General features: G+C 36.4%; 1 protein-coding gene across 5 annotated transcripts in view; it reads left to right on the forward strand.

Moving 5' to 3' along the window:
• CWC27 (CWC27 spliceosome associated cyclophilin) overlaps positions 1–25,576 on the forward strand; it is a 322,938-nt gene that overhangs the window by 181,857 nt on the left and 115,505 nt on the right. For all 5 annotated transcript variants that reach the window (XM_072605063.1, XM_072605062.1, XM_072605064.1 and 2 more), the window contains exon 11: positions 19,346–19,452. In XM_072605063.1, the coding sequence (XP_072461164.1) occupies positions 19,346–19,452 (107 nt within the window). The remainder of the gene's footprint in view (positions 1–19,345; positions 19,453–25,576) is intronic.

A 25,576-nucleotide genomic window follows, 5' to 3' on the forward strand; every position in this document is an offset into this window, starting at 1 on the left:
CTGTGTATAGAACAGAAAAAGTTTGGAGTAGATTCAGATCCATAGAAAATATGTTCTTGTTCCTCTAAACAGCCTTCAGCTGTGGACAGTTCCTGGCAGCTGCTCTCTTTTCCATCATAGAAACAGCTGCATAAGAGCAGCAGTAGACACCACACATGCCTGAAAGGGCTGAATTGGCCTTGGCTGGAGAGTGTCAGCAAAAACCCTACACAACTTTAGGGGCATGGAAATGGAAGACATGCTGGTGGCTAGTTTTGCTTTTTTTGTGCCCACTTCCTTGCCGCCCTGGTCAGATATTGGAGACAGCTCTAATACCTTTCTGAGTCAGAAATTTCTTAGATGAGAAACTCTTTCTGTCCTTCTACAACCAGTAGGATCTAGAGTTAACTTAGGAAGGGGTACGTAGGGGAAGAGTAGGCCTAATTTTCTGAATTCTTTGTTTAGTAGAGACTGATAGGAAACCAGGTGTATCTGTAATTAAGGCTGGGCAGTCTAGTTGTTAATTCACATGTAAACCATGTCCTAAACACCTTAAAGTTAATTTCTGCAGAGCTTTGTTCACTGTGGTAACCTGGAGCACTTGAACAAGTTTGTGAGGGACGTGGCCAAGAAACAGTGGTTAGGTGGCAGTATTACCGTATATATCATATTTATTTTAGAGAAACAAAACCAACCCTGCAAGTCCTTGATAGCTACTGATATCGTAAAGAATTTTCCCTCATCCCCCTTAGCACTTCAGGCCAAATGGATATTTCTGTGACTTTGCAAATGGGTTCTGGGACAGGCCCTGGAGGGGCAGGGCAGCTAGGTAGCAAGGTGAATAGAGCCCTGGACCTGGAGTCAAGAAGATCTTAAGTTCAAATCTGATGTCAGACATTCAGTAGCTCTGTGACCCTGGATAAGCCACTTAACCTCTGTTTGCCTCAGTTTCCTCATCTGTAAAATGGGAGTAATAGTAGCACCTTCCTCTCGGGGTTGTTATGAGAATCAAATGAGATAATATTTGTAAAGCATTGAACACAGGGCTTGGTATATTTGTTGTTGCCATTGTCAAGTTATTTCAGTCATGATTAACTCTGTGACTCAGTTTGGGGTTTTCATGGCAAAGATACTGAAGGGGCTTGCATTTCCTTCTTCAGGCTCATTTGAAAGACGAGGAAACTGAGGCAAACAAGGATAAGTGACCTGCCTAAGGTCACATGGCTATTAAGTGTCTGTAGCCAGATTTGAACTCAGGAAGCTGAGTCTTTCAGTTTCCAAGCCCAGTGCTCTATTACATTACTTAGCAGCCCCACCTGGCAGTGTTAATTAGTAATAATAGTAGTGAACTATTTAACAGTTTCTGGTCTTTAGGGTAGTCAGACTGATGTGTCTTCCACTCATCTTCCTTCTGGTTCTTGATGAAGGAAGCAGAAGTGTAAAATTGCCTTCAGCCTGAATTATATGACTTGATAAAACCAAATACCATCCAACCTTTCCACTATTCCATAAAATAGCTCCATAAACAACGAATTGCTCTTTATCATTCCAGCCTGACCTCCAGTCTCCTTTGGGAAGGGGAGTGATGCCTTCCACTCAATGATGAACATTCTCACACTTTCATATCTCAGTGATTCTGAACCCCTATAGGTCATCATCAAAACCTCATTCCCCACCCTGACCCCCACTTCCTTATTCCCCTCAGCCCTCCTACTCAAAAGTTTGCCTGTTACTGAAACCTGGTTCCCCACAGGTTACACATTTCTGGTACACACATAGATTACCTTTCTGGTACTGGCTGCATCTCTACTCATTCTCATTGGCTTACTGATCTAGGTGGGGAGATGGAATACTCTTTGCTCCCCATTGCCACTTCTAGATTCTCCCCTTACCTTCATCACTCAGTAATATCTCCTTTTTTAAGGTTCTTTACTATACATATCTACCATCCAATCAAAATCCTGCTAGCATTTGTCCCCTTCATTCCTCAATGAGTTTGGTACATGGTTCATAATTTTTCTCTCCTCCCAAATTCCTCCAGGATGTGCAACCAGGTCTAAACTTAAGCAAAGAACACATACATAATGTTTCCCTCACTAGTGTCCACTTTTGTGCACAGGACCTTTTAAGCCTTGTCATTTGATTCTAAGTGTACCCTCCTTGTTTCTTTAGGTAATTTTTAGTTATTGACAACTCCCAGACAATGCTTGTGTTTTCTCTGTGTAACAAATGCTCAAAATGTCCATGGAGAGAGTTCCTTTTGAGGCTTCCTAGGAATTCTCCCAACCTTTTCAGCTACTTCTTAAGTGTCTTAATATGAGATAGTAAAGTCATGTCTTCAGTAGAGAGGAGTATCCATTGCAATAATAAGGTTGCTTATTCACTACAGATAACTAATTTCCCTTAACTTGTTAGCAAGGATTTCAGATATAGTTAACAGGACCTCATTCCTATTAGCAAAACAGAATCTTTTGAGCAAACACATCAACAAGATTTTAACTAATTTAATCAAGGGTAAAGTTAGTAATGACTTTTGGTCTCTGCTGTCACATTATCAGCAAACTGGAAAGTAGTCAAACTTTTAACCCACTTTCGAAAAATACTGGAAACCATCCCTTCCAGTTGTCACTAGTCAAAGACTTTAAAAAATTAGATTTGGGTTGCAAAAAAAACAGGGTGTGGATAAGAAGAAATCTTGCCAGAAAAAAATTGTAATTCATAGTATTACACTGTATTTCTCTGATGTACTGGCTCTCACTGTCATAAATTGCAGAATTCCTTTGACACTGATAAGTATGTGAAGGTTCCTGATAAATTTTTATTGGACTAATATTTTTAATCCAGATGGGTATAGTAAATTTAGAGGAAAATAATATAAATGGTTACAATCCAGTTATGATTAATTGTAGATAATTGTAAAAATATATAACCATCAAATTAGGTCAAACCTAGCTTAAAGAGAAAATCCCTAAGAGCAAAAACCAAAAAACCAAAATAAGTAATTACTTACTCTAGTAAGGAATAGTTTACAGGAAAAGGCCCCAGTGTCAGGGATTTCTGAATTCATTTCTTAGTCCTTTCAGGTAGAAACATGTAACATCTAGGGAAAAAATTACATTTGACAGCACACAGTAGTGCATAATCCAAAGCTCATAATTTTCATTCTCATTTTAACAGCCTTAAATGTATTCCAGTACCAAAGAACAGATAAAATGAAATTCTTTAACCCTAAAATTAGACTGATCTGAAGGCTAGTTTATAAATCTTGTTTTTAATTCCAGCACATAGATTCTGAGTGTCCACAAAAGGTGGTGTTTGAGTGAATTTAAATATATTGACAGGGTTACAAATCTTTATTTTTTGAAAACTGCAGTACCAAAAAGGACACAATTTTGCATCATCGATTTTGACCTCAATCATAACTATTCACTTTGAAATCTATTACTTATTTCAACACTTCAGAGGAGCCATGATTTCATTCATCCTTCTGTTGATGCAATCAAAAAGAGTACTTTTGTTCTTTACCTTAGTCTTTGAGTTGCTGTGACAAAACAAAAAAACACAACAAAGAATATCTATTTCTTAGATCTAATTAATAGCCTTTCCCCCTTTAGTTAGACTTGAATGACAGACAAAAATCCTGACACTTGAAGTCTGTGTAGGCCTAACAGAGTTCATGCCATTTGCACCCTCATTTACAGAGTAAGCTGAGATCCAGAGAGGCTGTGACTTGCCCAAGATGACACAGTAGCATGACCAGGACTAGAATTCATGACTTCCAATTTCTAGTCCAAAGCTCTTATTAATTTTTTCAGTCAAAGAGAAAGTTCTCTGCTTGGACATTAAAATATTAACCGCATCCTTAAATTTCAGCAAGGATAAGTAGCAATAAACTTACTTTTATAATTTGCTGGGCATTTCCTTAGCTTTCTTTTTTTCAAAAACAGTTTTAGTTTTTATTCTGAATTTTACAAACAGCAAGTAAAATGAGTATTTCTATATATGTTGTAGAACAAAAGATTTTGCACAAAACTTCAAATTTCAATTATGTAGCGCTTGGTTTTACCAGTGTTCTTTCCATTTTATGTGTTGCCCTTCCCAAGTCTTATAAATTCATCCTCTTGAACCATAAACTCTAAAGTATAAAACTCATTCTAATAAGGTGATGAAGAATCCAGCTGTCACAATGAAATGTTATCACCTTTAATACAGTGTTTTAATAGTACGGGAATTTTAGCTACCTTAAACTATAAACAGCTAATGAATCTCAAAATTCATGCTACACAATATTCTACTGTCTCATAGGCTCATGAACATCTTTAGTTTATCAAACTTATAATCAGCTGTAATACTTTATGTCTTACACTATTTTAGATTTCAAAAGAATTGGAGAGACCCCAACAAATTTTTATACATAGTTACTCGTAACTAAAAGTTATTACACACATAAACACATGTAAACTGAGTCTTAGGGAAATTTTTCATCTACATTTGCAAGAATCTCAGCCATATCCTCAGGGTTCTTGCTTGTTTTTCTTCTCCCCTACTCTCCAGGAGTTGCAGCACATTGGAAATGTCCAGACATAGATGCATGAGTAATATGGGGAGAGGCTTGCTTATAGAAAAGAGTATTTAAAAAGTGTTCATAAAGGACATAAGAACTAAACTTCGCCTTGAAAGAAAGATTTTAAATAGGGATGCAGGTGTGGAGGATTTAAAAATAAAAAAAGGGAGTTGGACTAGATAATCTCTAAGATCCATTCTTACTCCAACAGTCTTCATACTTTGCCTAGAGCTTATCTGTCAATCTTTTCTCATTATTTTAAAGTCAGTTAATTTCAGTTTACGTTTAAATGATATAGACATTTCCATCCGTGCCATTAAGGCAGTAGTATTTTGAAATAATGTAAAAAGATGGGAAAGTAGATTTCTTATCATCAATGAAAAGGTTAAAAGCTGTTAACTATAGTCACTTTTTTCAGTTGAATTTAGGTACACAAACATACACACAGAGATCTACATACATATCTTGGGTTAACAGTAGCTCCTACTAGTACAGCCTCACCTTCATATTATTTCTGGCATTTCTCCAGTTAGCTTCTTTTTCCATACTGTTAATATGTGCCAAGATTTCTATTTAATTTCAATAAGATTTAACACTTGTAAATGGTCTTAATTTGCTTGGTATAACCATTTGGGTTAACAGATGTACCATTTTCTCATTTACAAAATGTCTTTGCCAGATATATGGAAATTTAGCCAAAGGGAAATGAAAAGTCTCATATGTCTGATCATCTTCCCAAATATAGGTTTTTAAAATTAAGTCCATTTAAGACTCAATTTTTTGCTGAACAATTTACATTTTATTATGTTGAGTGGATGTAGAAGTACTCTGAGTTTATCACCTTTTGCTTAGACTATTGCAAAAGACACCTAATTGGTCTCCCTGACTTAAGTCTGTCCCCACTCCAAGCCATTCTCAACATAGCTGCCAGAGTAATTTTCCTTAAGGATAGAAGTCTGACCACATCACTGCCCTACTTAATCAGCTCCAGTGACTCCCTGTTGGCTATAATGGGGTAATAATGATGATAATAATAATAATAATAACTAGCATTTATGAAGTGCTTTAATGTTTACAAAGTGGTGTGAAAGCATTAGCTCATTTGATTATAATATTTAGAGACAGTCAGGTAACACAGTGAATAGGGTAATGAGCCTAAAATAGAAAAGTCCAGAATTCAAATCCCAACTCTGACATTTAGTAGCCATATGATTTTGGTCAAGTCACTTGACCAAGTGTCTCAGTTTCTGTCTCAGTTTCCCCAACCATCACATAGGGGTAATAATAGCACCTGCCTCCCAGGATTGTAATAAGAATCAAATACATAATGTTTATAAAGTACTCAGCTTAGTATCTGGTACATAGTAAGCATTTAATAAATGCCAGCCCAAATTTTTCTCTTGAGTTCTAGCCCTGCGTCACCAACTATCTATTGTCCAGAGTTTTTTTTTTTTTCCAGTCTTGTCTGAACTTTGTATTTCCCTCAGTACCTAGTAAAGTGTTCTGTACTTAATAAACAGTTGTCAAACTGAATTAAATTAAGAACACCTGTAGCACTTCATTCCCTAAGTGCTAACCTGCTTCAGACTGAAGTACCCCCTAGGTGACTTCCTGACACCCTAAGCAGCAACTCTCAGAATCCCAGCCCCCCACTTATTCCCAGGTGAAGTAAAAGGTTATCAGGATGATATATGCAGTGAGTAGATGATTGGTTTGTTTTTTGTTGTTTGTTTGCTTTAACAAATTCCTGGAATTGAATTATTTCCGTGTCATTTAGTACTACTTGATCAAGTATTTGTTGCTATTATTTGTGCTAATGCTTAGTTTATCCTGACTTTTTTTTTCCCAAGGCCTGGTGTCTTCTAACAAAACAAAGGGGAAAAATCCGTAAATAAATCAAATCCCTCAATTTCAATTGATTACCTATATAGTATAGAATATTTATCTCAATTATCACCTTCCGTATACTACTAGAGTCTTGGCATTTATGTAGGCAATATCTTTTAAACTAAATTTATATAAGCATATAATTCTAATAAACACAACAGAAAAAGTGTTACAGAAGGGAATAGAGTTGTAGCTACATGGACAGAAGGGCAAGCTGACATAGTGCATTCTTATAGTATGTCAAATTCCAGGAAATACGCCTTCATTTCACGAACTAAAACCACCCTCAAGTGCCAAAATTGAAATGAGACAATAAATGTTGAATTTACAGAGAAACTTTAAATCAAGAATCAGATGCTTTCTTCTGTGTATTTTTTTGTTTGATAGTTTATCACTGTAGGAATAAAAGTATTTTTCCTGTCACAGCTTGAAGATGATATAATACAAGAATTACACAAATTAAAATAAATATTATACCTTGCAGGACATATTTATTGTATTTTTAATCCCAGACCTTCAGTATAGCTGTCAAATATAATTAGAATTGTTTTATTAACTACCAATGTTAATGAAAACACTTGCTTTTTAAAGGTAGTTATTGTTTCTATTAAAAGCACTTTTCTTAGGTCTGAGATAAATGGCTACTACTTATGAATCTAAAATTTAAAAAACTTATTCTTTTTCAAATGACCAGAATTTGCTAAGCTCAGTATTCTTAATTTCAATGTGTAGAAATTGTTGCTTCCAGTTGAAAACCGTGGCAGTCCTTTGAAATGGTAGCAGATCTTTTTAAGAACAGTCACTCTTAAAGATGGAAGAGCTCAGGAACCACCTGTAGAAACATCTGGTGACTGGCATCATGCTGAAATCCATATGTGTGGGGATTATAAGATAATTAATAAGAGAATGAAGGTGAATCAGTGCATGAAAAAACAAAAGTTCAAGGTCCCCAGGACTAGCTACAGTGTATCCAGTGGTTCTCTGTGTTGGACCTGCTCAAAGAGTATTATCAGAGCTCCATAGCCAAAGAAGATAGCCTTCATCTGCCCAGGAGCATTCCACCAATTAGAATGTATACCCCAAAGGGTTTTTGGGACCCTGCCATTTTTGAGTAGCTCATAGAAAAAGTAGGTAACCCATGGCTCAGAACTACAACTCTGAGTTTATACATACCAGATTTAATCTTGGGGGTTTCTCAAAACCTAACCTAGGTTTTCCCCCCGAAAAAAGTCAGAATTTGGCTATTTTGCTTCCTACCCAAGGTTTACCATTGCAACATTAGAATCTGACTTGTTTTTAGGTCTTTTTAGAAAGGGGAAAGAGCTCTCAGTTCTCCTGTAAGTATTCAGACCAACAAAGGCTTTGTTTCATTTACCAGGAAATGCAAAATGTGCAGGCCACACAGGGAATCCATAAATAATCATGACAACTCTTTTATTTTCTGATTAGCTTCATCTTCCTCATAGACACATATAGTGTTCCAGACTTGTAGTAAAACTCTGAGATCAGGCCTGTACCACCAAAGGGGAGGGCACCCAAGGTTGCTAGAGTTGACCTACCCCTACCTCCACCCCCAGCTCCGTCTTACTGAGAGATCTGTTAATAGTCCTCTAGACTTATAGTACTACCCTAGAGTTGATGGTGCCACTCTCATCAAAAGGAGGAAGCAGTAGGGATCACTAAAGAGGCCGTGTTTTCTTCCTTTAACCATTCAAGCTGCTAAAAAATAGTGTCCAATTCCCACTTCATCTTTAGCCTTCTTTGTATTCTTATCCTGCACATATGACATTACTAGTAGAAGAGTAAGGCCTGGGTTTGATCCTCCACCTCCCTGCTCTACTGCTTGCTCTTTCTTGACTTCAGCTCCTTCTTCGTCCATGAATCCCTCTGCTCAGTCCAGGAACTCCTCTGATAGGCCCAGGAAACTTGATTCAGTAACTCCTCTGTAGGTCTGTCACTATCTTTTGCTGCCATTTATTTATAAGTAAAGGCAAAATAAGCCAAGATAAATAAAGGAAAAATGAGTTTGAACCTTGGCAGGGAAAGACAGCATCCATTCCAGAACAAAGGACTCATTGAATTAGCCTGACCAAGGTAATCTCAACTTGTTAAGAAACTCCAGAGGGATATCAGAAAGTTTGGTAACATGAACTATTTGGAAGTGTTGGTTTAACAGGATATGCTTCTATTTAGAAAGGCATTGGAAGAGAATAAAGGTTACTAAATGTATTGTATCACCTGTAAGTTTGCATATCTAAAGCTGTCCTTTGACAAGGCTGCTGGGCCTCAATCAGACATGTAGGCCACATAGTTTCTTAATATAGACCCTAAGAAGGTAGGAACATTGGTCCCTTGGCCCCATCTGGAGGATCACATCTAGGTCTCATTTAGTCCTGAAAATAAATCTTGTGAAATGATCACTTTATTTGCATTTACGTGGTATATTTCTTTCGAGCTGGATCCAATTTTGAATAGTGTAAATTTGAATATATACAAAGACTTGGAGATTCATTATTCACACTAATTAGGCTGTATTGAAAGTTGAAGCACTTTTTAGAGGGGTTAGTAAGCGTTTATCAGAAAGTTGGAAGAACCTCACCATCACTGCCAAGCCTCATAGTGATTTTATTTGTGAATATGTGGTTGAAAAGCACAAGTACAAGAGCAGAAAGGGACAATCTAAACTGAACCCTTGACCCTTTGATTTCTTTTAGAGATTGATGGAGTCAGAAATGTAATCAAATCATTAAGAACATTTTTATCTACTTCATCTATATACCAATGTTGACTTTTACCAATCCAGTCAAGCCCATTGTGTTATACTGGTGCCAGGTTAGATGTCTTGGGAAACTTATTACTTTTGCCATTAATGCATTAACTGATAAAAACCTATGAATCTGTCTGTAAGTTAGGGTTCTTGGCTTTGAAATTAGCTATAATGAGAAGTTTGAGTGTATCTGAATAAAATTCAGTTTCAGGTTTGAAAGGTTTGAAGCTGTGGTATGCCACTACTTCATGGGCATACATATTCATATATGTATATGTGTGTGAATCTCCTTAAAAACACTAATGCGATATTATAATTAATTAGTCTTTATCTAGCATAGCAACTTCCCTAAAGTACAGGTCTTATTATCTCCCTTTCCTATTTCAAAAACCACTAAGAGTTTGATATGATTCTATGATCAAATATAAACCAAACTGACCTTCTTGCTATTCTTTTCTCTGTGCCTTGACACCAGCTGTATCTCATGCCTGACTTGCATTCCCATCTCTTCTTCACTTAGCATCCCATGTTTTCTTCAAAACTATTCAAGCAGCATTTTCCAAAAGAAACTTTTCCTAATCTCCCCCCAACCCCAGCTAGTGCTAGAAGAAAACAAAACAAAACCCTTGAATTTCTTTTGAATGTGTTTTGCATATTCTAGTTTGTGTAAATGTCTTCTTAATAGAATTCCGGTTTCTTTCCTTAAGGCAATTTTGTCTTTGTATCACCCGCACTTAGCACACAGCAGGCACTTAATAAGTGTTGATTAATTTATTGCTTATGGAAGATACTGCCTTCCAGAGCTGGGTAAGTAGAGATGATCTGCCAGTCACTTGGTATATTTATCACCTTGGAGGATCAATGCAGATACTGATCCCCTATTTGATAGCATCTTTCCATTAAAAATTGTTTTGATGCTCCAGGTGGAGCTTAGATTATCTGTGACACATAAGGAACAAGACTACTAATGCAAGAATCTGAAGGTTCCTCCAGGGCACATTATTAGTAGAAGTAAATTATGGAGCTTTAAACTAATCTCCTGTGCTTTAATTGATTGTAGATGATTGGCATCAAGCTCAGATAAAAGATAAAAAGTTTAAGGGAAGTGGTACATGCCAAGAGAAAAAGGTATAATACTTGGGAATTGAGCCTATTTTCCCAAATGAGTGAACTACCGTTAAGGGAGTGGCCAAAGTTTTAGCTCTGCAATAGAATCCTGTGTTTGACAGTAATTGACACTACCTGAGATATGAGGAGGCAGTCAGTGCTGCCCCAGAACTATCATTCCACAGCTGTGAGCACACTGCACATTGACTTTGGACACCTGTAATAAGAAACCTGGATCTGATACAAAACAGGTTTTGCTAGGTCAGGACAGTAACAAATCTTTACCAGAATGGCAAAACCTAATTTCAAGGGAAAGTGCCACCAATTTGAGCTGCTTACTTGGAAAACATCAAGACTAGCAAGCTTTTGGAAATAATGAGCATAGACGTCTTGTCCTGAGAAGGAGCTTGGAGGAACAAGAGCAATATACTCATGGTAATAGACTTCTTCACCCAGTCCACACCGGACAACATAACCCAGAATCAAAAGGCTTCCATAGCCACTAAGGATCATAGATTTGTAGTCTGAAGGAACCTTAAAGGATATCAAGTCTAAACACTCTCATTTTACAGAAGAGGATACTGAGAGTATTCTAAAGATAATTTTCAATGTGTGGTTTCCTGCCATGATTTATTTTGATCAGAGTCAAGATTTTGAGAGCAAGCTGCTCAAGGAGAAATTTGGCCAGGATCAGGAAGGATTTCACCATACCAGCTTCAAGGAGAGTCACAGTGCGTTTTAATTATATTTTGAAGGCCCTACTACTGATGTCCAAAAAGAGGGTTTGAAGTTATCATGTGCCTTTTCCAGTGAATACCTATAATACCACCAAAAATGGTGCCATAAACTTTATTCCATATATGCTGCTTTGTAAACTTTGAGAATATGTAGATTTAAAGACTTATAACCAGTATATCACTCAGCTGAGAGATCAGTTGATGGAAGTCTAACATGGGTTCCCAAAGTGTGTGATACTGCCCCGGGGGGGGGAGAGGGGGGCGCTGTGCTGGAACAATCCAAGGGAGCAGTAATAGCCTTGGGTGCAATTGGGGGACATTGTATAAATTGGGGGACAATAAATAAAGGCAGTGGAAGCATAAGGAAAGAAGAGAAGATTTTGAAAAACCATTTGTACATGTTTCATCTATTGTGTAACAGAATTAAAGTCATAGTTATTACATAATTTGCTAAATAAACAAAAAAAATACAAGGTATAACTGTTCAGTGGTCAAGTCCGCCAACAGGTAAGTGTTGGCAGGCGAGTGTGTTGTGCATTGTCAGAGGCCAGCATGCATTGGCAGGAATATGTGCACTTAGTGACTTGTTTACAATATGATACTGTATGGATACATGATGCAATATTGGGTAATCAAAATTTCAATGCAGGAAAAAACCCACAAATTCATAATAAAATATTAAATTCAAGATGTCATTTAAAATGTACATATATTTTATATTTTTTAAAATGATGCAAATTTCAAAAAAACATTAAAGGGTTATAGAAAGTAAGTTTCAAGGGGGGTGCTGAGTCTTTTTTTTTTAAAGGGGGTGATAGACCAAATAAGTATGGGAACCTCTGGTCCACAATCTAATTCTGATCTTGGATCAAACAAGCATGGGGAAAGAATCAGCAGTGTTACAGTACTTGAGTTTGCTTTCAGAAACTCCATCCATATCATAGAATTCTTCTGCAAAATTCTGTCCTCCAGAGAAAACACAAGACGAAGTACCATTAGAGTCCCAATACATTCAAAGCAAACCATTGAAAGACAAAGTAGAGTCAAGATGGCAAAGTAGAGGAAGCAGCTGAGCTCTCCCAACATTACCCTCCAAACAACTTTAAAATAATGCCTCAAATAGAATTCTGGAGGTTGCAGAGCCAGCAAAAGATTAGAGTGAGACATTTTTCCAGCCCAAGCTAACAAAAGAGATCACAACGAAAGATCTACGACACTGGGGTACTGGCCTGGAGTCCATGAAACAAAAGCACCATCTATGGGCCTTGGAAGCAATGGCAACAGCAGCAATAGCTCCAGGAACTCTCAAGCCAGAGATGGAAAGGGGATCTGCTAACTGTTGAGAAAAAGATTCTAGCGGACCCCTGTGCTAGCCCTGAGCGCAGATCTAGATACTGTTTTCCCAACTCCATTGCCTCTATCCACTTCCAAGTCACAGTTTCAGGGCAGAGAAAAGTGTTTGCAAACCCAAAGGATCATGGCCCCAAGAAGCAGTATCACTTTCAGTCACAAGGAATCAGGTACCTTGACTAACAGCATCCCTTGCAGTTGTGAGGGATCAAGGTCCCTTCCTGGATAAGGACCAGAACACAGACCTGGAGAACAGCGATTACATCTCTCTCCAGATCATACCACCTTGAAAGCACTGAAAACCTCCAAGTCTCCAGATCAAGTTCTGAAAACTAGCAGTGTGAAAAAGCCTGTGCCACTCCTACCATAGGAACAAAGTCCAACTTAAAATAAAGTTCAAATTCCAGAAATAGACTGGGGGAAAAAAACTGAACAAGCAACAGCAAAAAAGAACCTAATCATAAAAAACTACTATGACAATAATGATAGGGAAGATCAAGACACAAACTCAGAAGAAGAAAATCAGTGTTAAAACAATCCAAGCATCAAAGAAAAATGTGAATTGTACACAAGCCAACAAGAATTTCTGGAAGAGTATTTAAAGATGGTTTTAACAATTGAATAAATATGTTAGAGAAAAATGGTAAAAGAAATGAGAGTGATGCAAGAAAATTATGAAAAGACAATTAACAACTTGGCAAAAGAGGCAGAAAAAAACCATGAAAATAACACCTTAAGAACAGAATTGGCTAAATGGAAAGACAGGTACAGAATTTCACCATTGAAAACATCTCCTAAAAAGCAGGATAAGCCAAATGGAAAAAAAAAGTACCAAAAATTACTGAAGAAAATAACTCCTTAAAAATTAGGATTGGGCAAGTAGAAGCTAATAACTCCATGAAATATCAAGAAACAATGAAACAAAGCCAAAGTAATGAAAAAGTCAAAGAAAATGTGAAATAATTCATTGGAATAAAATGGCCTGGAAAATAGCTCAAGGAAAGATAATTTAAGAATTATTGGAATGTCTGAAAGGGGCATAATCAAAGAACCTACAAATCATATTTCAAGATATTATCTTACCCTCAAGAGAGGGTAAAATAAAATTGAAAGAATCTATTTGTCACCTGCTGAAAGAGATCCCCAGATGAAAACTCATAGGAATATTATAGCCAAGTGTTCCAAGGTCAAAGAGCATATATAGTAAGCAAACAGGAAAAAAAATTCAGTACTATAGAGCCACAGTTAAGATCTCACAAGATTTAGCAGCTACCATATTAAGGAAGCAGAGGGCTTAGAATATAATATTCTGGAAGATTATGAATAGGCTGAATGGGATGAACTCACCCATAAAATGGAAGTAGATAGCAGAATAGAGTAGAAACCATAATTCAACAATATGTTATTTATAGGAAACATATTTGAAACAGAGAAATACCCACCAAGTTAAAATAAGGGAGTGAAGTAGAATCTGTTATGTTTCAGCTGAAGTAAAAATGACATGGGTAGCAATCATGACCTCAGACAAAGCAAAAGCAAAAAAGACTTAATTAAAAAGAGATAAGCAGGGAAATTACATTCTCCAAAGGAAACAAAACTATCACTCTTTGCAGATGGTATGATGGTGTACTTGGAGAACCCTAGAGAATCGACTGAAAAACTAATTATAACAATCAGTTTAGCATAGTTATAAAAGGTAAATCATATAAATATATGTATTTATATATATCTTTATATGTATATAAAATCATATATATATTTATATATATATATATTTATATATATATATATATATATATATATATATATAATCATATAAATCATCAGCATCCTTATACATCATCAGTAAAACCCAGCAGGAAGAGCTAGAAAGAGAAACTCTATTTAAAATAACTGCACACATGATAAAGTACTTGTAAGTCTGTCTGCCAAGACAAACTCAAGGATTGTATGAGCACAATTACAAAACACTTTTCACACAAATAAATAACTGGAAAAATATTACTCATGGGTAGGCTGAGCCAATATGATAAACATGATAATTTTACCTAGATTAATTTACTTACTCAGTGCCATACCAATCAAAGAACTTTAATAGAACTAGACAAAATAACAATTCATTTTGAAGAACAGAATATCAAAAATATTAAAGGAATCAATAAAAAAAAAGGTGACCCAGCAGTACCAGTTTTTAAACTGTATTACAAAGCAGTAATCATCAAAATAATCTGTTACTGACTTAATAGAGGTGTGGATCAGTGGAATAGACTAGGTACACAACATATAGTCATAAATGACCATAGTAATCTAGTGTTTGATAAACCCAAAGTTCCAAGTTTAGGGGGCAAAAAACTACCATTTCACAAAAATTACTCAGAAAAATGTAAAGCAGTTTGGCAAAAACCAACATCTGGCAGTGTATACCAAAATAAGATCAAAATGGGTAAGTGACTTAGACATACATGGTGATATAAACAAATTAAGGAAGCGTGGAAAAATTTGCCTATCAGATTTATGGATAAGGGAAAAGTTTTTGAGGGGTTAGGATCATGGCAAGTGATCAATAATTTTGATTATGTAAAATTAAAATATTTTGCATAATTAAAACCAATGAAGCTAAAATTAGAAGGAAAACAAGAAGCCTATGGTGGGATCTAGGGGAATTTTTATAAGAAGTTTCTATGATTAAGGTCTCATTTCTCAAATATATATGGAACTGAGCCAGATTTATAAAAATAAATAGCTACTATGACAATAATGATAGGGAAGATCAAGACACAAACTCAGAAGAAGAAAATCAGTGTTAAAACAATCCAAGCATCAAAGAAAAATGTGAATTGTACACAAGCCAACAAGAATTTCTGGAAGAGTATTTAAAGATGGTTTTAACAATCAAATAAAAATGTTAGAGAAAAATGGTAAAAGAAATGAGAGTGATGCAAGAAAATTATGATTCCTCAGTTGATAATTGGTTAAAGGATATAAACAACCAGTTTTCAGAAAAAGAAATCAAAGATATCAATTTCACTTAAAAATATGCTTTAAATCATACTGATTAGAGAAATGCAAATTAAAACAACTCAGAGGTACCACCCCACACCTATGAGATTGGCTAATATGACACAAGAAGAAGATGATAAATGCTCAAGGGAATGAGGAAAAATAGGTATACTGATGTCCTGTTGGTGAAGTTGTGAACTGGTCCAATCATTTCTAGAGAACAATTTGGAACTTTGCCCAAAGGACTATAAAACTTTTGACCCAGCAATCACTACTAGGTATGTATCCCAAAGAGACTGGAGAGAAAGGAAAATGACCTATTTGTATGAAAATATTTATAGCATCTCTTTTTTGTAGAGACAAAGAATTGAAATTTTTGGTGATGCCCATCAATTGGAGATTGGATTATTGTGCTGTAAGAACTGACAAGCAGGATGGTTTCAGAAAAACCTGGGAAAAATTATAAGTACTCGTGCAAAATGCAGTAAGCAGTACCAGGAGAATATTATATAGTAACAACAATATTGTGAAGTTGATTAACTGTGAAAGACTTGGCTACTGTGATCAAGGCGATGATCCAAGATGGTTTCAAAGGACCTAAGATGAAAAATGCTATCCACCTCCAGAGAGAGAGAACTGATGAATCCTTCATACTTTTTTCACTTTCTTTATGTTTCTTGCTTTTTATTATCATTTTATTTACAAAATGACCAATGTGGAAATATGTTGACTTCACAGGTATAATTGTTTTCAAATTGCTTGCCTTCTCAGTGGTTTGGAACTAAATTTTTCTTTGAATGAGTGTTAAATAAATTTTTAACAAAAAGAAAGGCAGAGTAATCTGCTGTTCTACAAATTAGTACCAAGTGAGGAAAAAGCTTTTTGTTCCGTATTAAGGATTTAGAATCCTTAGCAAACCATAGGATCGAAGCTTGGAAGAGCTGAAGAACTAACTTCTGTAAAAGGCTTATCAGCCAGTTGGAAGTGGACAGGTGAAGCCTGAAGGTGACCCATTTGAGGAACATCAAGGTCAAAATCTAGATTGAGAAGAATTTCTTTGGAAATTTAGGAGGACACTAAAACTCTCCCAGTCTAGTAAAGAAGGAGAAACCAGACTGCGAATCTATTGCAATCCTATCCCATACCCTTATTTTGGAGGTCCTAGTAGAACAGAAGTCACCTATGACAACCTAACCTGTTAGGGACTGGAGATAGCACCATTCAGACTGACTCCTCCAGGGACCCAGAATTATTACTTCTAGACAGTGGTATAAAAACTCGTACTGTCAAACAGGATGAAAAGCCCCAAGAGCTCACTAAGCATTGCCCTAAATCTCTCTCTTTTGTGGCTAAACTCCTTGAGTTTATAGTAGGTGCTTCAATAATAGATGTTTCCACTTCCTTTCCTCTCTCTTAACTCTCTGCGGTCTGAATTTGACATCATCTTTCAACCATAACTACTCTCTGCAAAGTTTCCACTTCTTTCATAATGATCAGATCTAATGGGCTTTCCTCAGTTTTGATCCTTCTTGACCTCTCTGCAGTTTCAAAAAGTTTTCTCCTTGATATTCTCTTCTCTAGGTTTTTGTGACACTGCGCTTTCCTGATTCTCCTATTTGTCTTACCACTTCTTCTATGTCTCTTCTGCTGGGTGTTCATCCACACCATGCCCACTGCCTATGTATGTTCTTCAAGGCAGTCCTGGGCCCTTTTCTCTTCCCCTTCTATTTTAGTTCCCTTGCGGATCTCATCAGCTACTATAGTTTCAGTTATCTTGATGCAGATGACTTTTAGTTCTACTTATCAAGCCCTAATCTTCCCATGTCTAGCGTCCTTTCTTCAGTTGCCTGTTGGACATCTCAAACTGGATTCCCATACACATCTTAAACTCAGCTTGTTCAAAACTGAACTCATTATCTCTCTCTTCCAAGCCCTTTCCTTTTCCTAGCTTTTTTTACTTTCAAGGATAATACTATCTTCCCAGTCACTAAGGTGTCCTCAGTTCCTCATTCTCTTACCCTTCCGTATCCAATAAATTGTTAAGTCCTTTCATTTATGCCTTCATATTATCTCTCTGAAGCGGCGCCTTCTCTCTTTTCACATTGCCACCACCCTGATGCATGCCCTCATCACCTCATACCTGAACTACTGCAGTTGCCTGCTTGTGGGTCTCCCTGCTTCAAGATTCTCCCCACTTCAGTCTATCCTCCATTCAGCTATCAAATTGATCTTCTGAAAGCACAGTTCTGATTGTGCTATTAATAGACTCCAGTGGCTCCCTATTTCCTCTTAGATTAAATATTAACTCCTCTTTTTAGCTTTTAAAGCCCTACACAATCTAGTCCCAACCTGCCTTTCCAACACTATTGGATGTTACTCCCCATCGTACACTCTTCATTTCAGCCAGATTGGCCTTCTCTTTGGTCCTTACTCATAACACTTTATCTCCTATGCCCATACCTTTGCACTGGTCATCCCTAATGCCCAGAATTCACTCTCATAGAGTTCCTCTTATTCTTTAAGAAGTGGCTTGGACACTATCTTCTGCATGAAGCCTTTACTGATCCATTCACCTTCTCTTGTCCTCCTCACCATTCTCTTGTCCTCTTGTGTCTAACTACATAGCATGTATTTGTATTAATTCATTTTATGACCATGCTGTATATATTTTACATGTACTTGATGTCTCTTCCAGAGCCTAAAATTTGGTTCTATATTGTCTCTTTATATTATTTCCATGAAAGAATTGTTGTTATTTTTTACTTCTAAGCTTACTTATTCCCTTTATCTCCCCAACCTGCAGTTGAACATGAGTGAATTGCTCTAATCCTTTTGTTTTTACTTCAGTGGTTTGATGTATGTTAACTGGCAGTTCTGTTTTTTCTAAGACAACCACTTTCTCTCCCCAACTGATAAATGATCAAAGGATATGAACAGGTAGTTTTCAGAGGAAGAAATTAAAGCTATCTATAGTCATATGAAAAAATGCTCTAAATCACTATTGATTAGAGACATGCAAATCAAAACAACTCTGAGATACCACATCACACCTATCAGATTGGCTAACATGACAAAACAGGATGATGATAAATGTTGGAGAGGATGTGGGAGAGTTGGAACACTAATTCATTGTTGGTGGACCTCTGAACTGGTCCAACCATTCTGGAGAACAATTTGGAACTATGCGCAAAAGGCTACAAAAATGTGCATACCCTTTGACCCAACAATATCACTTCTAGGACTGTATCCCCAAGAGATCATAAAAATAGGAAAGGGTCCCACATGTACAAAAATATTTATAGCAGTACTCTTTGTGGTAGCAAAAACTGGAAATTAAGGGGAATATCCATCAATTGGGGAATGGCTGAATAAATTATGGTATATGAATGTAATGGAATACTATTGTGCTATAAGAAATGATGAACAGGAAGACTTCAGAGAGGCCTGGAAAGACTTATATGAACTGATGCTGAGTGAAAGGAGCAGAACCAGGAGAACTTTGTACACAGCAACAACCACAGTGTTTAAGGATTTTTTCTGGTATACTTAGAACTTCATTGCAATGCAAGGACTTTAAAAATTCCCAATGGTCTCTTAAGGCAAAATGCCTTCCACATCCAGAGAAAGAACTATGGAATTTGATCACAAAATGTAACAGATCATTTTCTTTTGTATTACGTTTTGGTTTGTTTTATGATTTCTCCCATTCATTTTAATTCTTCTATGCAACATGACTAAGGTGAAAATGTATTTAATAGGAATGTGTGTATAGAACCTATATAAAATTGTATGCCATCTCAGGGAGGGAGGGGGGAAGGAAGGAGAGGGAAGGGAAGAAAATCTAAGTTATATGGAAGTGATTGTAGAATACTGAAAACAAATAAAATAATAAAAAAAGAAAACCACTTTCTCAATATTGCTTTATACTCATGCATATGTGTTTTGTCTTTATAGTGAGGAACTCAAGAAAGAAGTACGACTCCTAAAGCGAGAACTCTTAGCAGCAAAAAGAAAGAAAGAAGATGACACTTTTACCAAACAAGCCGAAAAGAGAATGGAAGGTAAGATCCAGTATTAATTATGGGCTATCTCCTAACTTTACCAGGAAAATGGGGTCACAAAGAGCTGCACGGGACTGAACAACAACAATGGGTGATGTGCTGCTGAAGCTCAGGGGGGAGACTGAGACTGGAGAGAAAGAACTGAGAAGCATCTTCATAAAAATGGTAGTTTTTAATGTAAAGCAAGCTCATAGCAGCATCACAACTAGAACCCAGGTTTCCTCACTCACAGTCCATTATAATATTCACTTCATAAACTTGCTGCTCACCTAAAGACTGCTTGAACAGTAGAAATAAAGTTACAAGTTGTTAATGTTAATTGTTTTATTTTGAAATGCTGGTCATGAAATTATAGTTTACCACTAGGAGTTCATTATACAGGTAAAAGGAAAATGATAAAATCTATAAAAAGCAGTCTTTTGTGATGAAAGTTGTTTGGTTTTATTTATATAAAATTAAGTTCAAATCACTTTTATGCCCTACAATTATGGGAATTTATAACAAAGATTCTTATTTCTGAATCTTCTTTGTCTTGTCAATACCATGTAAGTTATATATATGCCGTGATATTGGGAGAAAGTGTAATATCAATGGTATTGAAAACAAAAAAAATTTTGAAATTAATTTAGAATCATTTTTATTCTAGTTTAGCAATTCTCCTTTTTAAGAAGATTCTTATGTTTATAGTATACAATTAGGAAATACTGTATTATAATTAAGGCCTCCTGTTTGGCGAGCACATGCTAAGCACTGGTGAACAAAAAGCAGCAAAAAAAAATAGTCCCTGACTTCAAGGAGTTTATAATCTGATGGAGAAGACAACATGAAACAAATGTATACAAAGAAAGCTATATAAAAGATAAATAGGAAATAATTAAAAGAGGGAATTAAAAGAGAGATTAGAGGAGGCTTCCACTGAATGATGGGATTTTAAATGGGATTTAAAGAAAGCCACAAAGGTTTAGTAGGCAGAGTGGAGGAGGGAGAGCATCCCAGGCATCAGGAACAGACAGAGAAACTGCTTAGAACCAAGAGGTGGAGCATCGGGGAGGCCAATTTCAATGGATCCAAGTATGTGTAGGGAATAAGGTATAAAGAGACTAGAAATGTAGAAGGCTAGCTTATGAAGGACTTTAAATACCAAACACAGCATTTTGTATTTCATCCTGAAGATAATAGAAAGCCACTGGAGTTTACTGAGTAAGCATTGGTTTGGTTGGACTCATGCTTTAGGAAAATCACTTTTTAATAGCTGAATGGAGGATAAGGATAGATTGGAGTAGAAAGAGACTTGAGGCAGGCCAACCCACCAGCAGTGCAACAGTATTACAACAGTATTACAGTAGTCCAGGATTGAGGTTATGTAGTAGAGTGGTAGCAGTGTCAGAGGAGAGAAGTGGGCCTATTTGAGAGATATTACAAAGGTGAAATCAGCAGGCTTTGGCAACAGATTGGATTATAGAGAGTGAGAGATAGTGAGGAATCCAGGATGTTTCCTAGATTGTGAACCTGAGGGACTGGGAGGTTAGTGTTGCCTTCTAAAGTAATAGGGAAGGTAGGAGGGGAGGAGATTTAAGGGGAAAGATAATCAGTTCTGTTTTAAATTTAATTAAGTCTAAGATGTCTACTAGATATCCAGTTTGAAATGCCTGAAAGGCAATTGAAAATGTGAGACTAGAGGTCAGCAGAGAGGTTGGGAAAGACAGGTAGATTTTTGAAAATCATGAACATAGAGATGGTAATTGAACCTGTCAGAACTGATGAGGTCACCAAATGAAGTAGTCTAGAGAGGGAAGAAAAGAGGACTTAGGACTGAACCCTGAGGGGCACCTATAGTTAGAAGGCATGATCTGGATAAAGTTTTAACAGAGGAGCCTGAGAAGGAGCAGTCTGAGCAGTAGGATGAGAACCAGAAGACACAGGTGTCCCAAAAACTGGAGAGAAGAGAGTATGAAGGAGAAGAAAATGATCCCATACACACACACAAACAGAAGCAAACAAAACTAGTATTAGAGCTTAGATCTCTTGATTCTTAGGCCAATACTCTTTGGGTTTCATTCAAAACCCAATATCCCCTTATTCCCTGATTCCTTATTTCCATTCCCCTCAACCTTTCTACTCCAGAGTTTCAACCAAACATCACCTTGCCCTTCAACTGCTGCTATCTGGAATGCCTGTTCCACAGGCAACAAAATTCCCTTTGTCTTGAATCTTTTTTCCTTTTCCTCTCTTTCCATCTACTGTTACTGAAACCTGGCTCCCCTTTGATGACATGGCCTCCCTGGCCACCCTTTCTAGTATTGGCTGCACTTTCACTCATTCTCCTTAGTTCACTGATTGAAGTGTGGGAGTTGGAATACTCCTTGTTTCTCACTGCCACTTCCAGATTCTTCCCCTACCACCATCACTCAGTTACCTCTCCACCTTTGAGATTCATACTATTCATATCTACTACCCAGATCTCAGGACTTCTACAGATCCTCAGGATACTCCCATTCATTCCTCAATGAGATCCATACTTGGCTCACAATTTTTGTCTCCTCCCCAATTCCAGTTCAGTATTGATTCTCCCTAAAACATCTTAACCACTCATTTCCTCAACTTCTCACTTCCAACCCACCTCAGACATGCACAAAACTGACCATACCTTTGATTTTGCCATCATCAACAAATGTGTTATATGTGTATGTAACCTTAAGAAAGTCATTTATCCCCTTTGGAAATCAGTTTCCTCATCTGTAAAATTTAATAGTTGTGCTATATCATTTCTAAGGTCTCTTCCAGTTCATTCTTTAGGGTACTCCTTCAGTTTTGTCTGTTATCTCGTGCATCCCTTGCAGAAATCATCTTTGATTTAGAGCTTGCATGTAAGGGTATTGCACACAATGGACATTTAAGTAAATATCTGTTGGACTGTTGAACAGAATACCTTGCACAGTGCTTTGTAAATAATAGGTGCTTAAATGTTTATTGGATTGAATTAGCATACTCTCTACATTAATAGAGTTCTTGGGAACACATGCATACATTTTTTTTTAATGACCCTATGGTGCACCTTACAGAGTAAGTGACCTTATTATTGGTCATGCTTTATTTTTTAAATTGCAGTCATTTGTCATAGTTTGCCATGTTGTAAGACTTTTTTCCAGCTGTTTCCTTGGTATTGTGTCGCTTTTACTAAATTGACTTTCATCTCTGCTTTTATACATAGTAACTAAAGAGACAAGTATCATAATGAAGTAATGATAGCAAAACATACTGCACTATGGCAGATTAGTGAGCATCAACAAACATTGTATTTTACTTTGAACTTTACAAATTCCTAATGAGTACAACATGTAGCTTTTAAAGCTAATTGTGTTTCTTTTCTCATTAAATCAAAAATGATACCATGTGCCATCAGTGCAGAACCATTATACAAGCAAAGTAGAACAAGAGGTGTCCTTGAATGCATGCCAGAACTTCGAAATTTTCCCTTGCACAGAGATATTTGAATGTTAGGATTTTGTGAACACTGAGAATAAATCCAGAGGTTCATATGTGTATTTCTTGAGTAAGATCATTGCATGAGAAGAAGCTGGAAAGTTTTATTTGACCTTGGCTCTATAACTTTCTGCATCAGTTGGTCTAAGTACCCTGTTGAATCCATTCAGGAAAGATTTCTTAACTGAGATGTGTGGTTACATACCTGGCTTCGATAAACCGTTTTATTTTAGTCTGAGACCATTTTTAACGTATTTAAATGTTTGGATATTTTGGCAACTCTGGGTGATTTGGTCCTTCGAACACTTTGTGCTGTATATCTGGCACTTTAATTTGCAGATGGATATAAGGACTGAAAATGAATTCTAAAAAGATCCAGATGTTTCAAATATCCAGATCCTTTTGCACACTTAGTAAAACAAATTGCTGCAGTAATATAGACGTATCTTTCATATGGGTTTCCATTTCTTTGTGTGTAATTCCAACTAATAAAGATGAACTAATAATTCAGATCTTTAAAAGACCATGATCTTAACAAAAAGGCTAAAAAACTAGTTATTTCTGGTTTTATTTCTTAATGTTAAATGTGCTAGGTAAAAATACTTAGTGAGGCTAATGGAGATTTGGTTCATGGTAGGTTCAAACTCAGTAATATATTCTTCTTCAAACTATCTGAATTTGTTAAGCTCAAAGCCAGAGACTAAAACCCTGAATGAATAAATAAAATCACTGCCCTTAAGAAAGCGTCAGAAAGAATTAATCATTATTCACATCTGACATAAAACAGGCTGTCCTCAGTGGAGGACTCCTGATTTGTTTCCTTTCCTTTTTTTTCTTTCCTAACAACTGTGAAAGTAAAATGAATTGGCTTAAATGACTATTTTTTTAACCATAAACTAATTACTAATGGACCTTTAAGTTTCAAAAGGAGTACATTGAGCATAATACAAACCAAAACTCCTGTGTCAGTGAAAATATTTTAGATAATTTTTATCTGACAGTTTCATAATTAAGAATTTAATTTTATTCCATGTAGTTTAGTCCACATGTGAACATTTTACTTTGAAAGATTCAGTCAGGAGAGAAAGTATCTTACAGACATTTATTGCACAATTCAACTTGCATGTGTGTGTGTTTAAAGATCCTCCTTTTCTCTGTCAGTCTAGATAGATTAATCCCATTAGTGAAGGCTAAAAGTTCACTTTAATATTTATGGCAGCAAACTAAGTGGTATGTAGAAAGAGATAAGCTAAGCAAGAAAAGTAGGTACAAGTGAAATGTAAATAACCTTACATTTAACATGTAAAGAGGCTGTCTTAAAACAAAGTTATTTCCATAACTATATTCTCTTGATCAAAATTTCTGGTAAAGAATTGAATAGAAAATAGAAAGACACAGAGTGAGACAGAACAATGTGGAGAGGTAAAATCTCGTGATAAAGTAGACAAAACTGTTTCCATGTCCTTGAGTAGTCTTACTTCCTTGACCCAGTTACAATCTATTCTCAACATAAACTAATTGGTTTTCAGGAGTGCTTTCTCTGGTTCCTGCCATGGGAGGCAGTGACAGTGTTTGATGGTATGCTGTTTCTGTTACAAGAAAGAAAGATGAAGTTGAGGGTAGGATTATGGAGGAGTGGGGTATGATGGAATCTAGTTCAAAGGACTGGATGTTATACTTGATCAGCTAGGTGGTGCAGTAGATTGAGCATGGGGCATGGAGTCAGGGATAAGGCCTCAGGCATATACTAGTTGTGTGACCCTGGACAAGTCACTTAACCTCTGTTTACCTCAGTTATCACATCTGTAAAATGAACATTATAATGGCACCCACCTCACAGATTGTGGTGAAGATCAAATAAGATAATTGTAAAGCCCTTAGCACAGTGCATAGCAAATAGTAAACACTATGTAAATGTTAACTATTATTATCTTACAAGGATGCTTCTAGCTCTTAATCCTTGATTTTATGGTCTGCCTCTTTTAGTGATTTAAAGACCTCCTAACTCCCCAAATCTCACTAAAGCAAACAAAACCCCAATAATAATTAAGGAGGAAGAAGAGAAGAATGGCACGTAAAACAGTGTATATTTATTTCCACCTTGGCTTAAAAGTACTTCTTTTTTATCAGTTTTATGTCCTTGTCTTTCAGTCTGAGAAGATGATTTCAAGTAATGTGGGCTTCAAGGACATAGCACAACTAGCATATGAACACATTTGGAATAAAGGCCAAAATCTCATTATAATGAACTCTATTATAGTCTCTCTACATATTTCACAGTTATGTTTCTTGTATTTCACTCTTTGAGATAAAAGTACGTGAGAGTGATTTCTGCAGAAGTTATATGAGCATATCTAAGGCCTGACATTCAATGGCATTCTAATCCATGTTGTTATAAGGTAACATAGGTCCTTTGGAAAGTACTTGAAAAAATGCTTGTGACGTGATCCTAGAAAGGTTTGTGCAAGTTTGAATCCCTTCATTCATTGTTGGTTTCCCTGTAGTAGCCCTAGTTCCTCCTTCCTGAAAAAGATACCATTTGATCAAGGAATAACACTGTAGCATTTAATTGCTTTCCTGACCAAATGTTTATGTAAGTTTCTTTTGCTAGTCAGGAGACTTAAATTTGAATCCTACTTGG

The sequence above is a fragment of the Notamacropus eugenii genome, chromosome 4 (assembly GCF_028372415.1).
Source record: "Notamacropus eugenii isolate mMacEug1 chromosome 4, mMacEug1.pri_v2, whole genome shotgun sequence".
NCBI lineage: Eukaryota > Metazoa > Chordata > Mammalia > Diprotodontia > Macropodidae > Notamacropus > Notamacropus eugenii.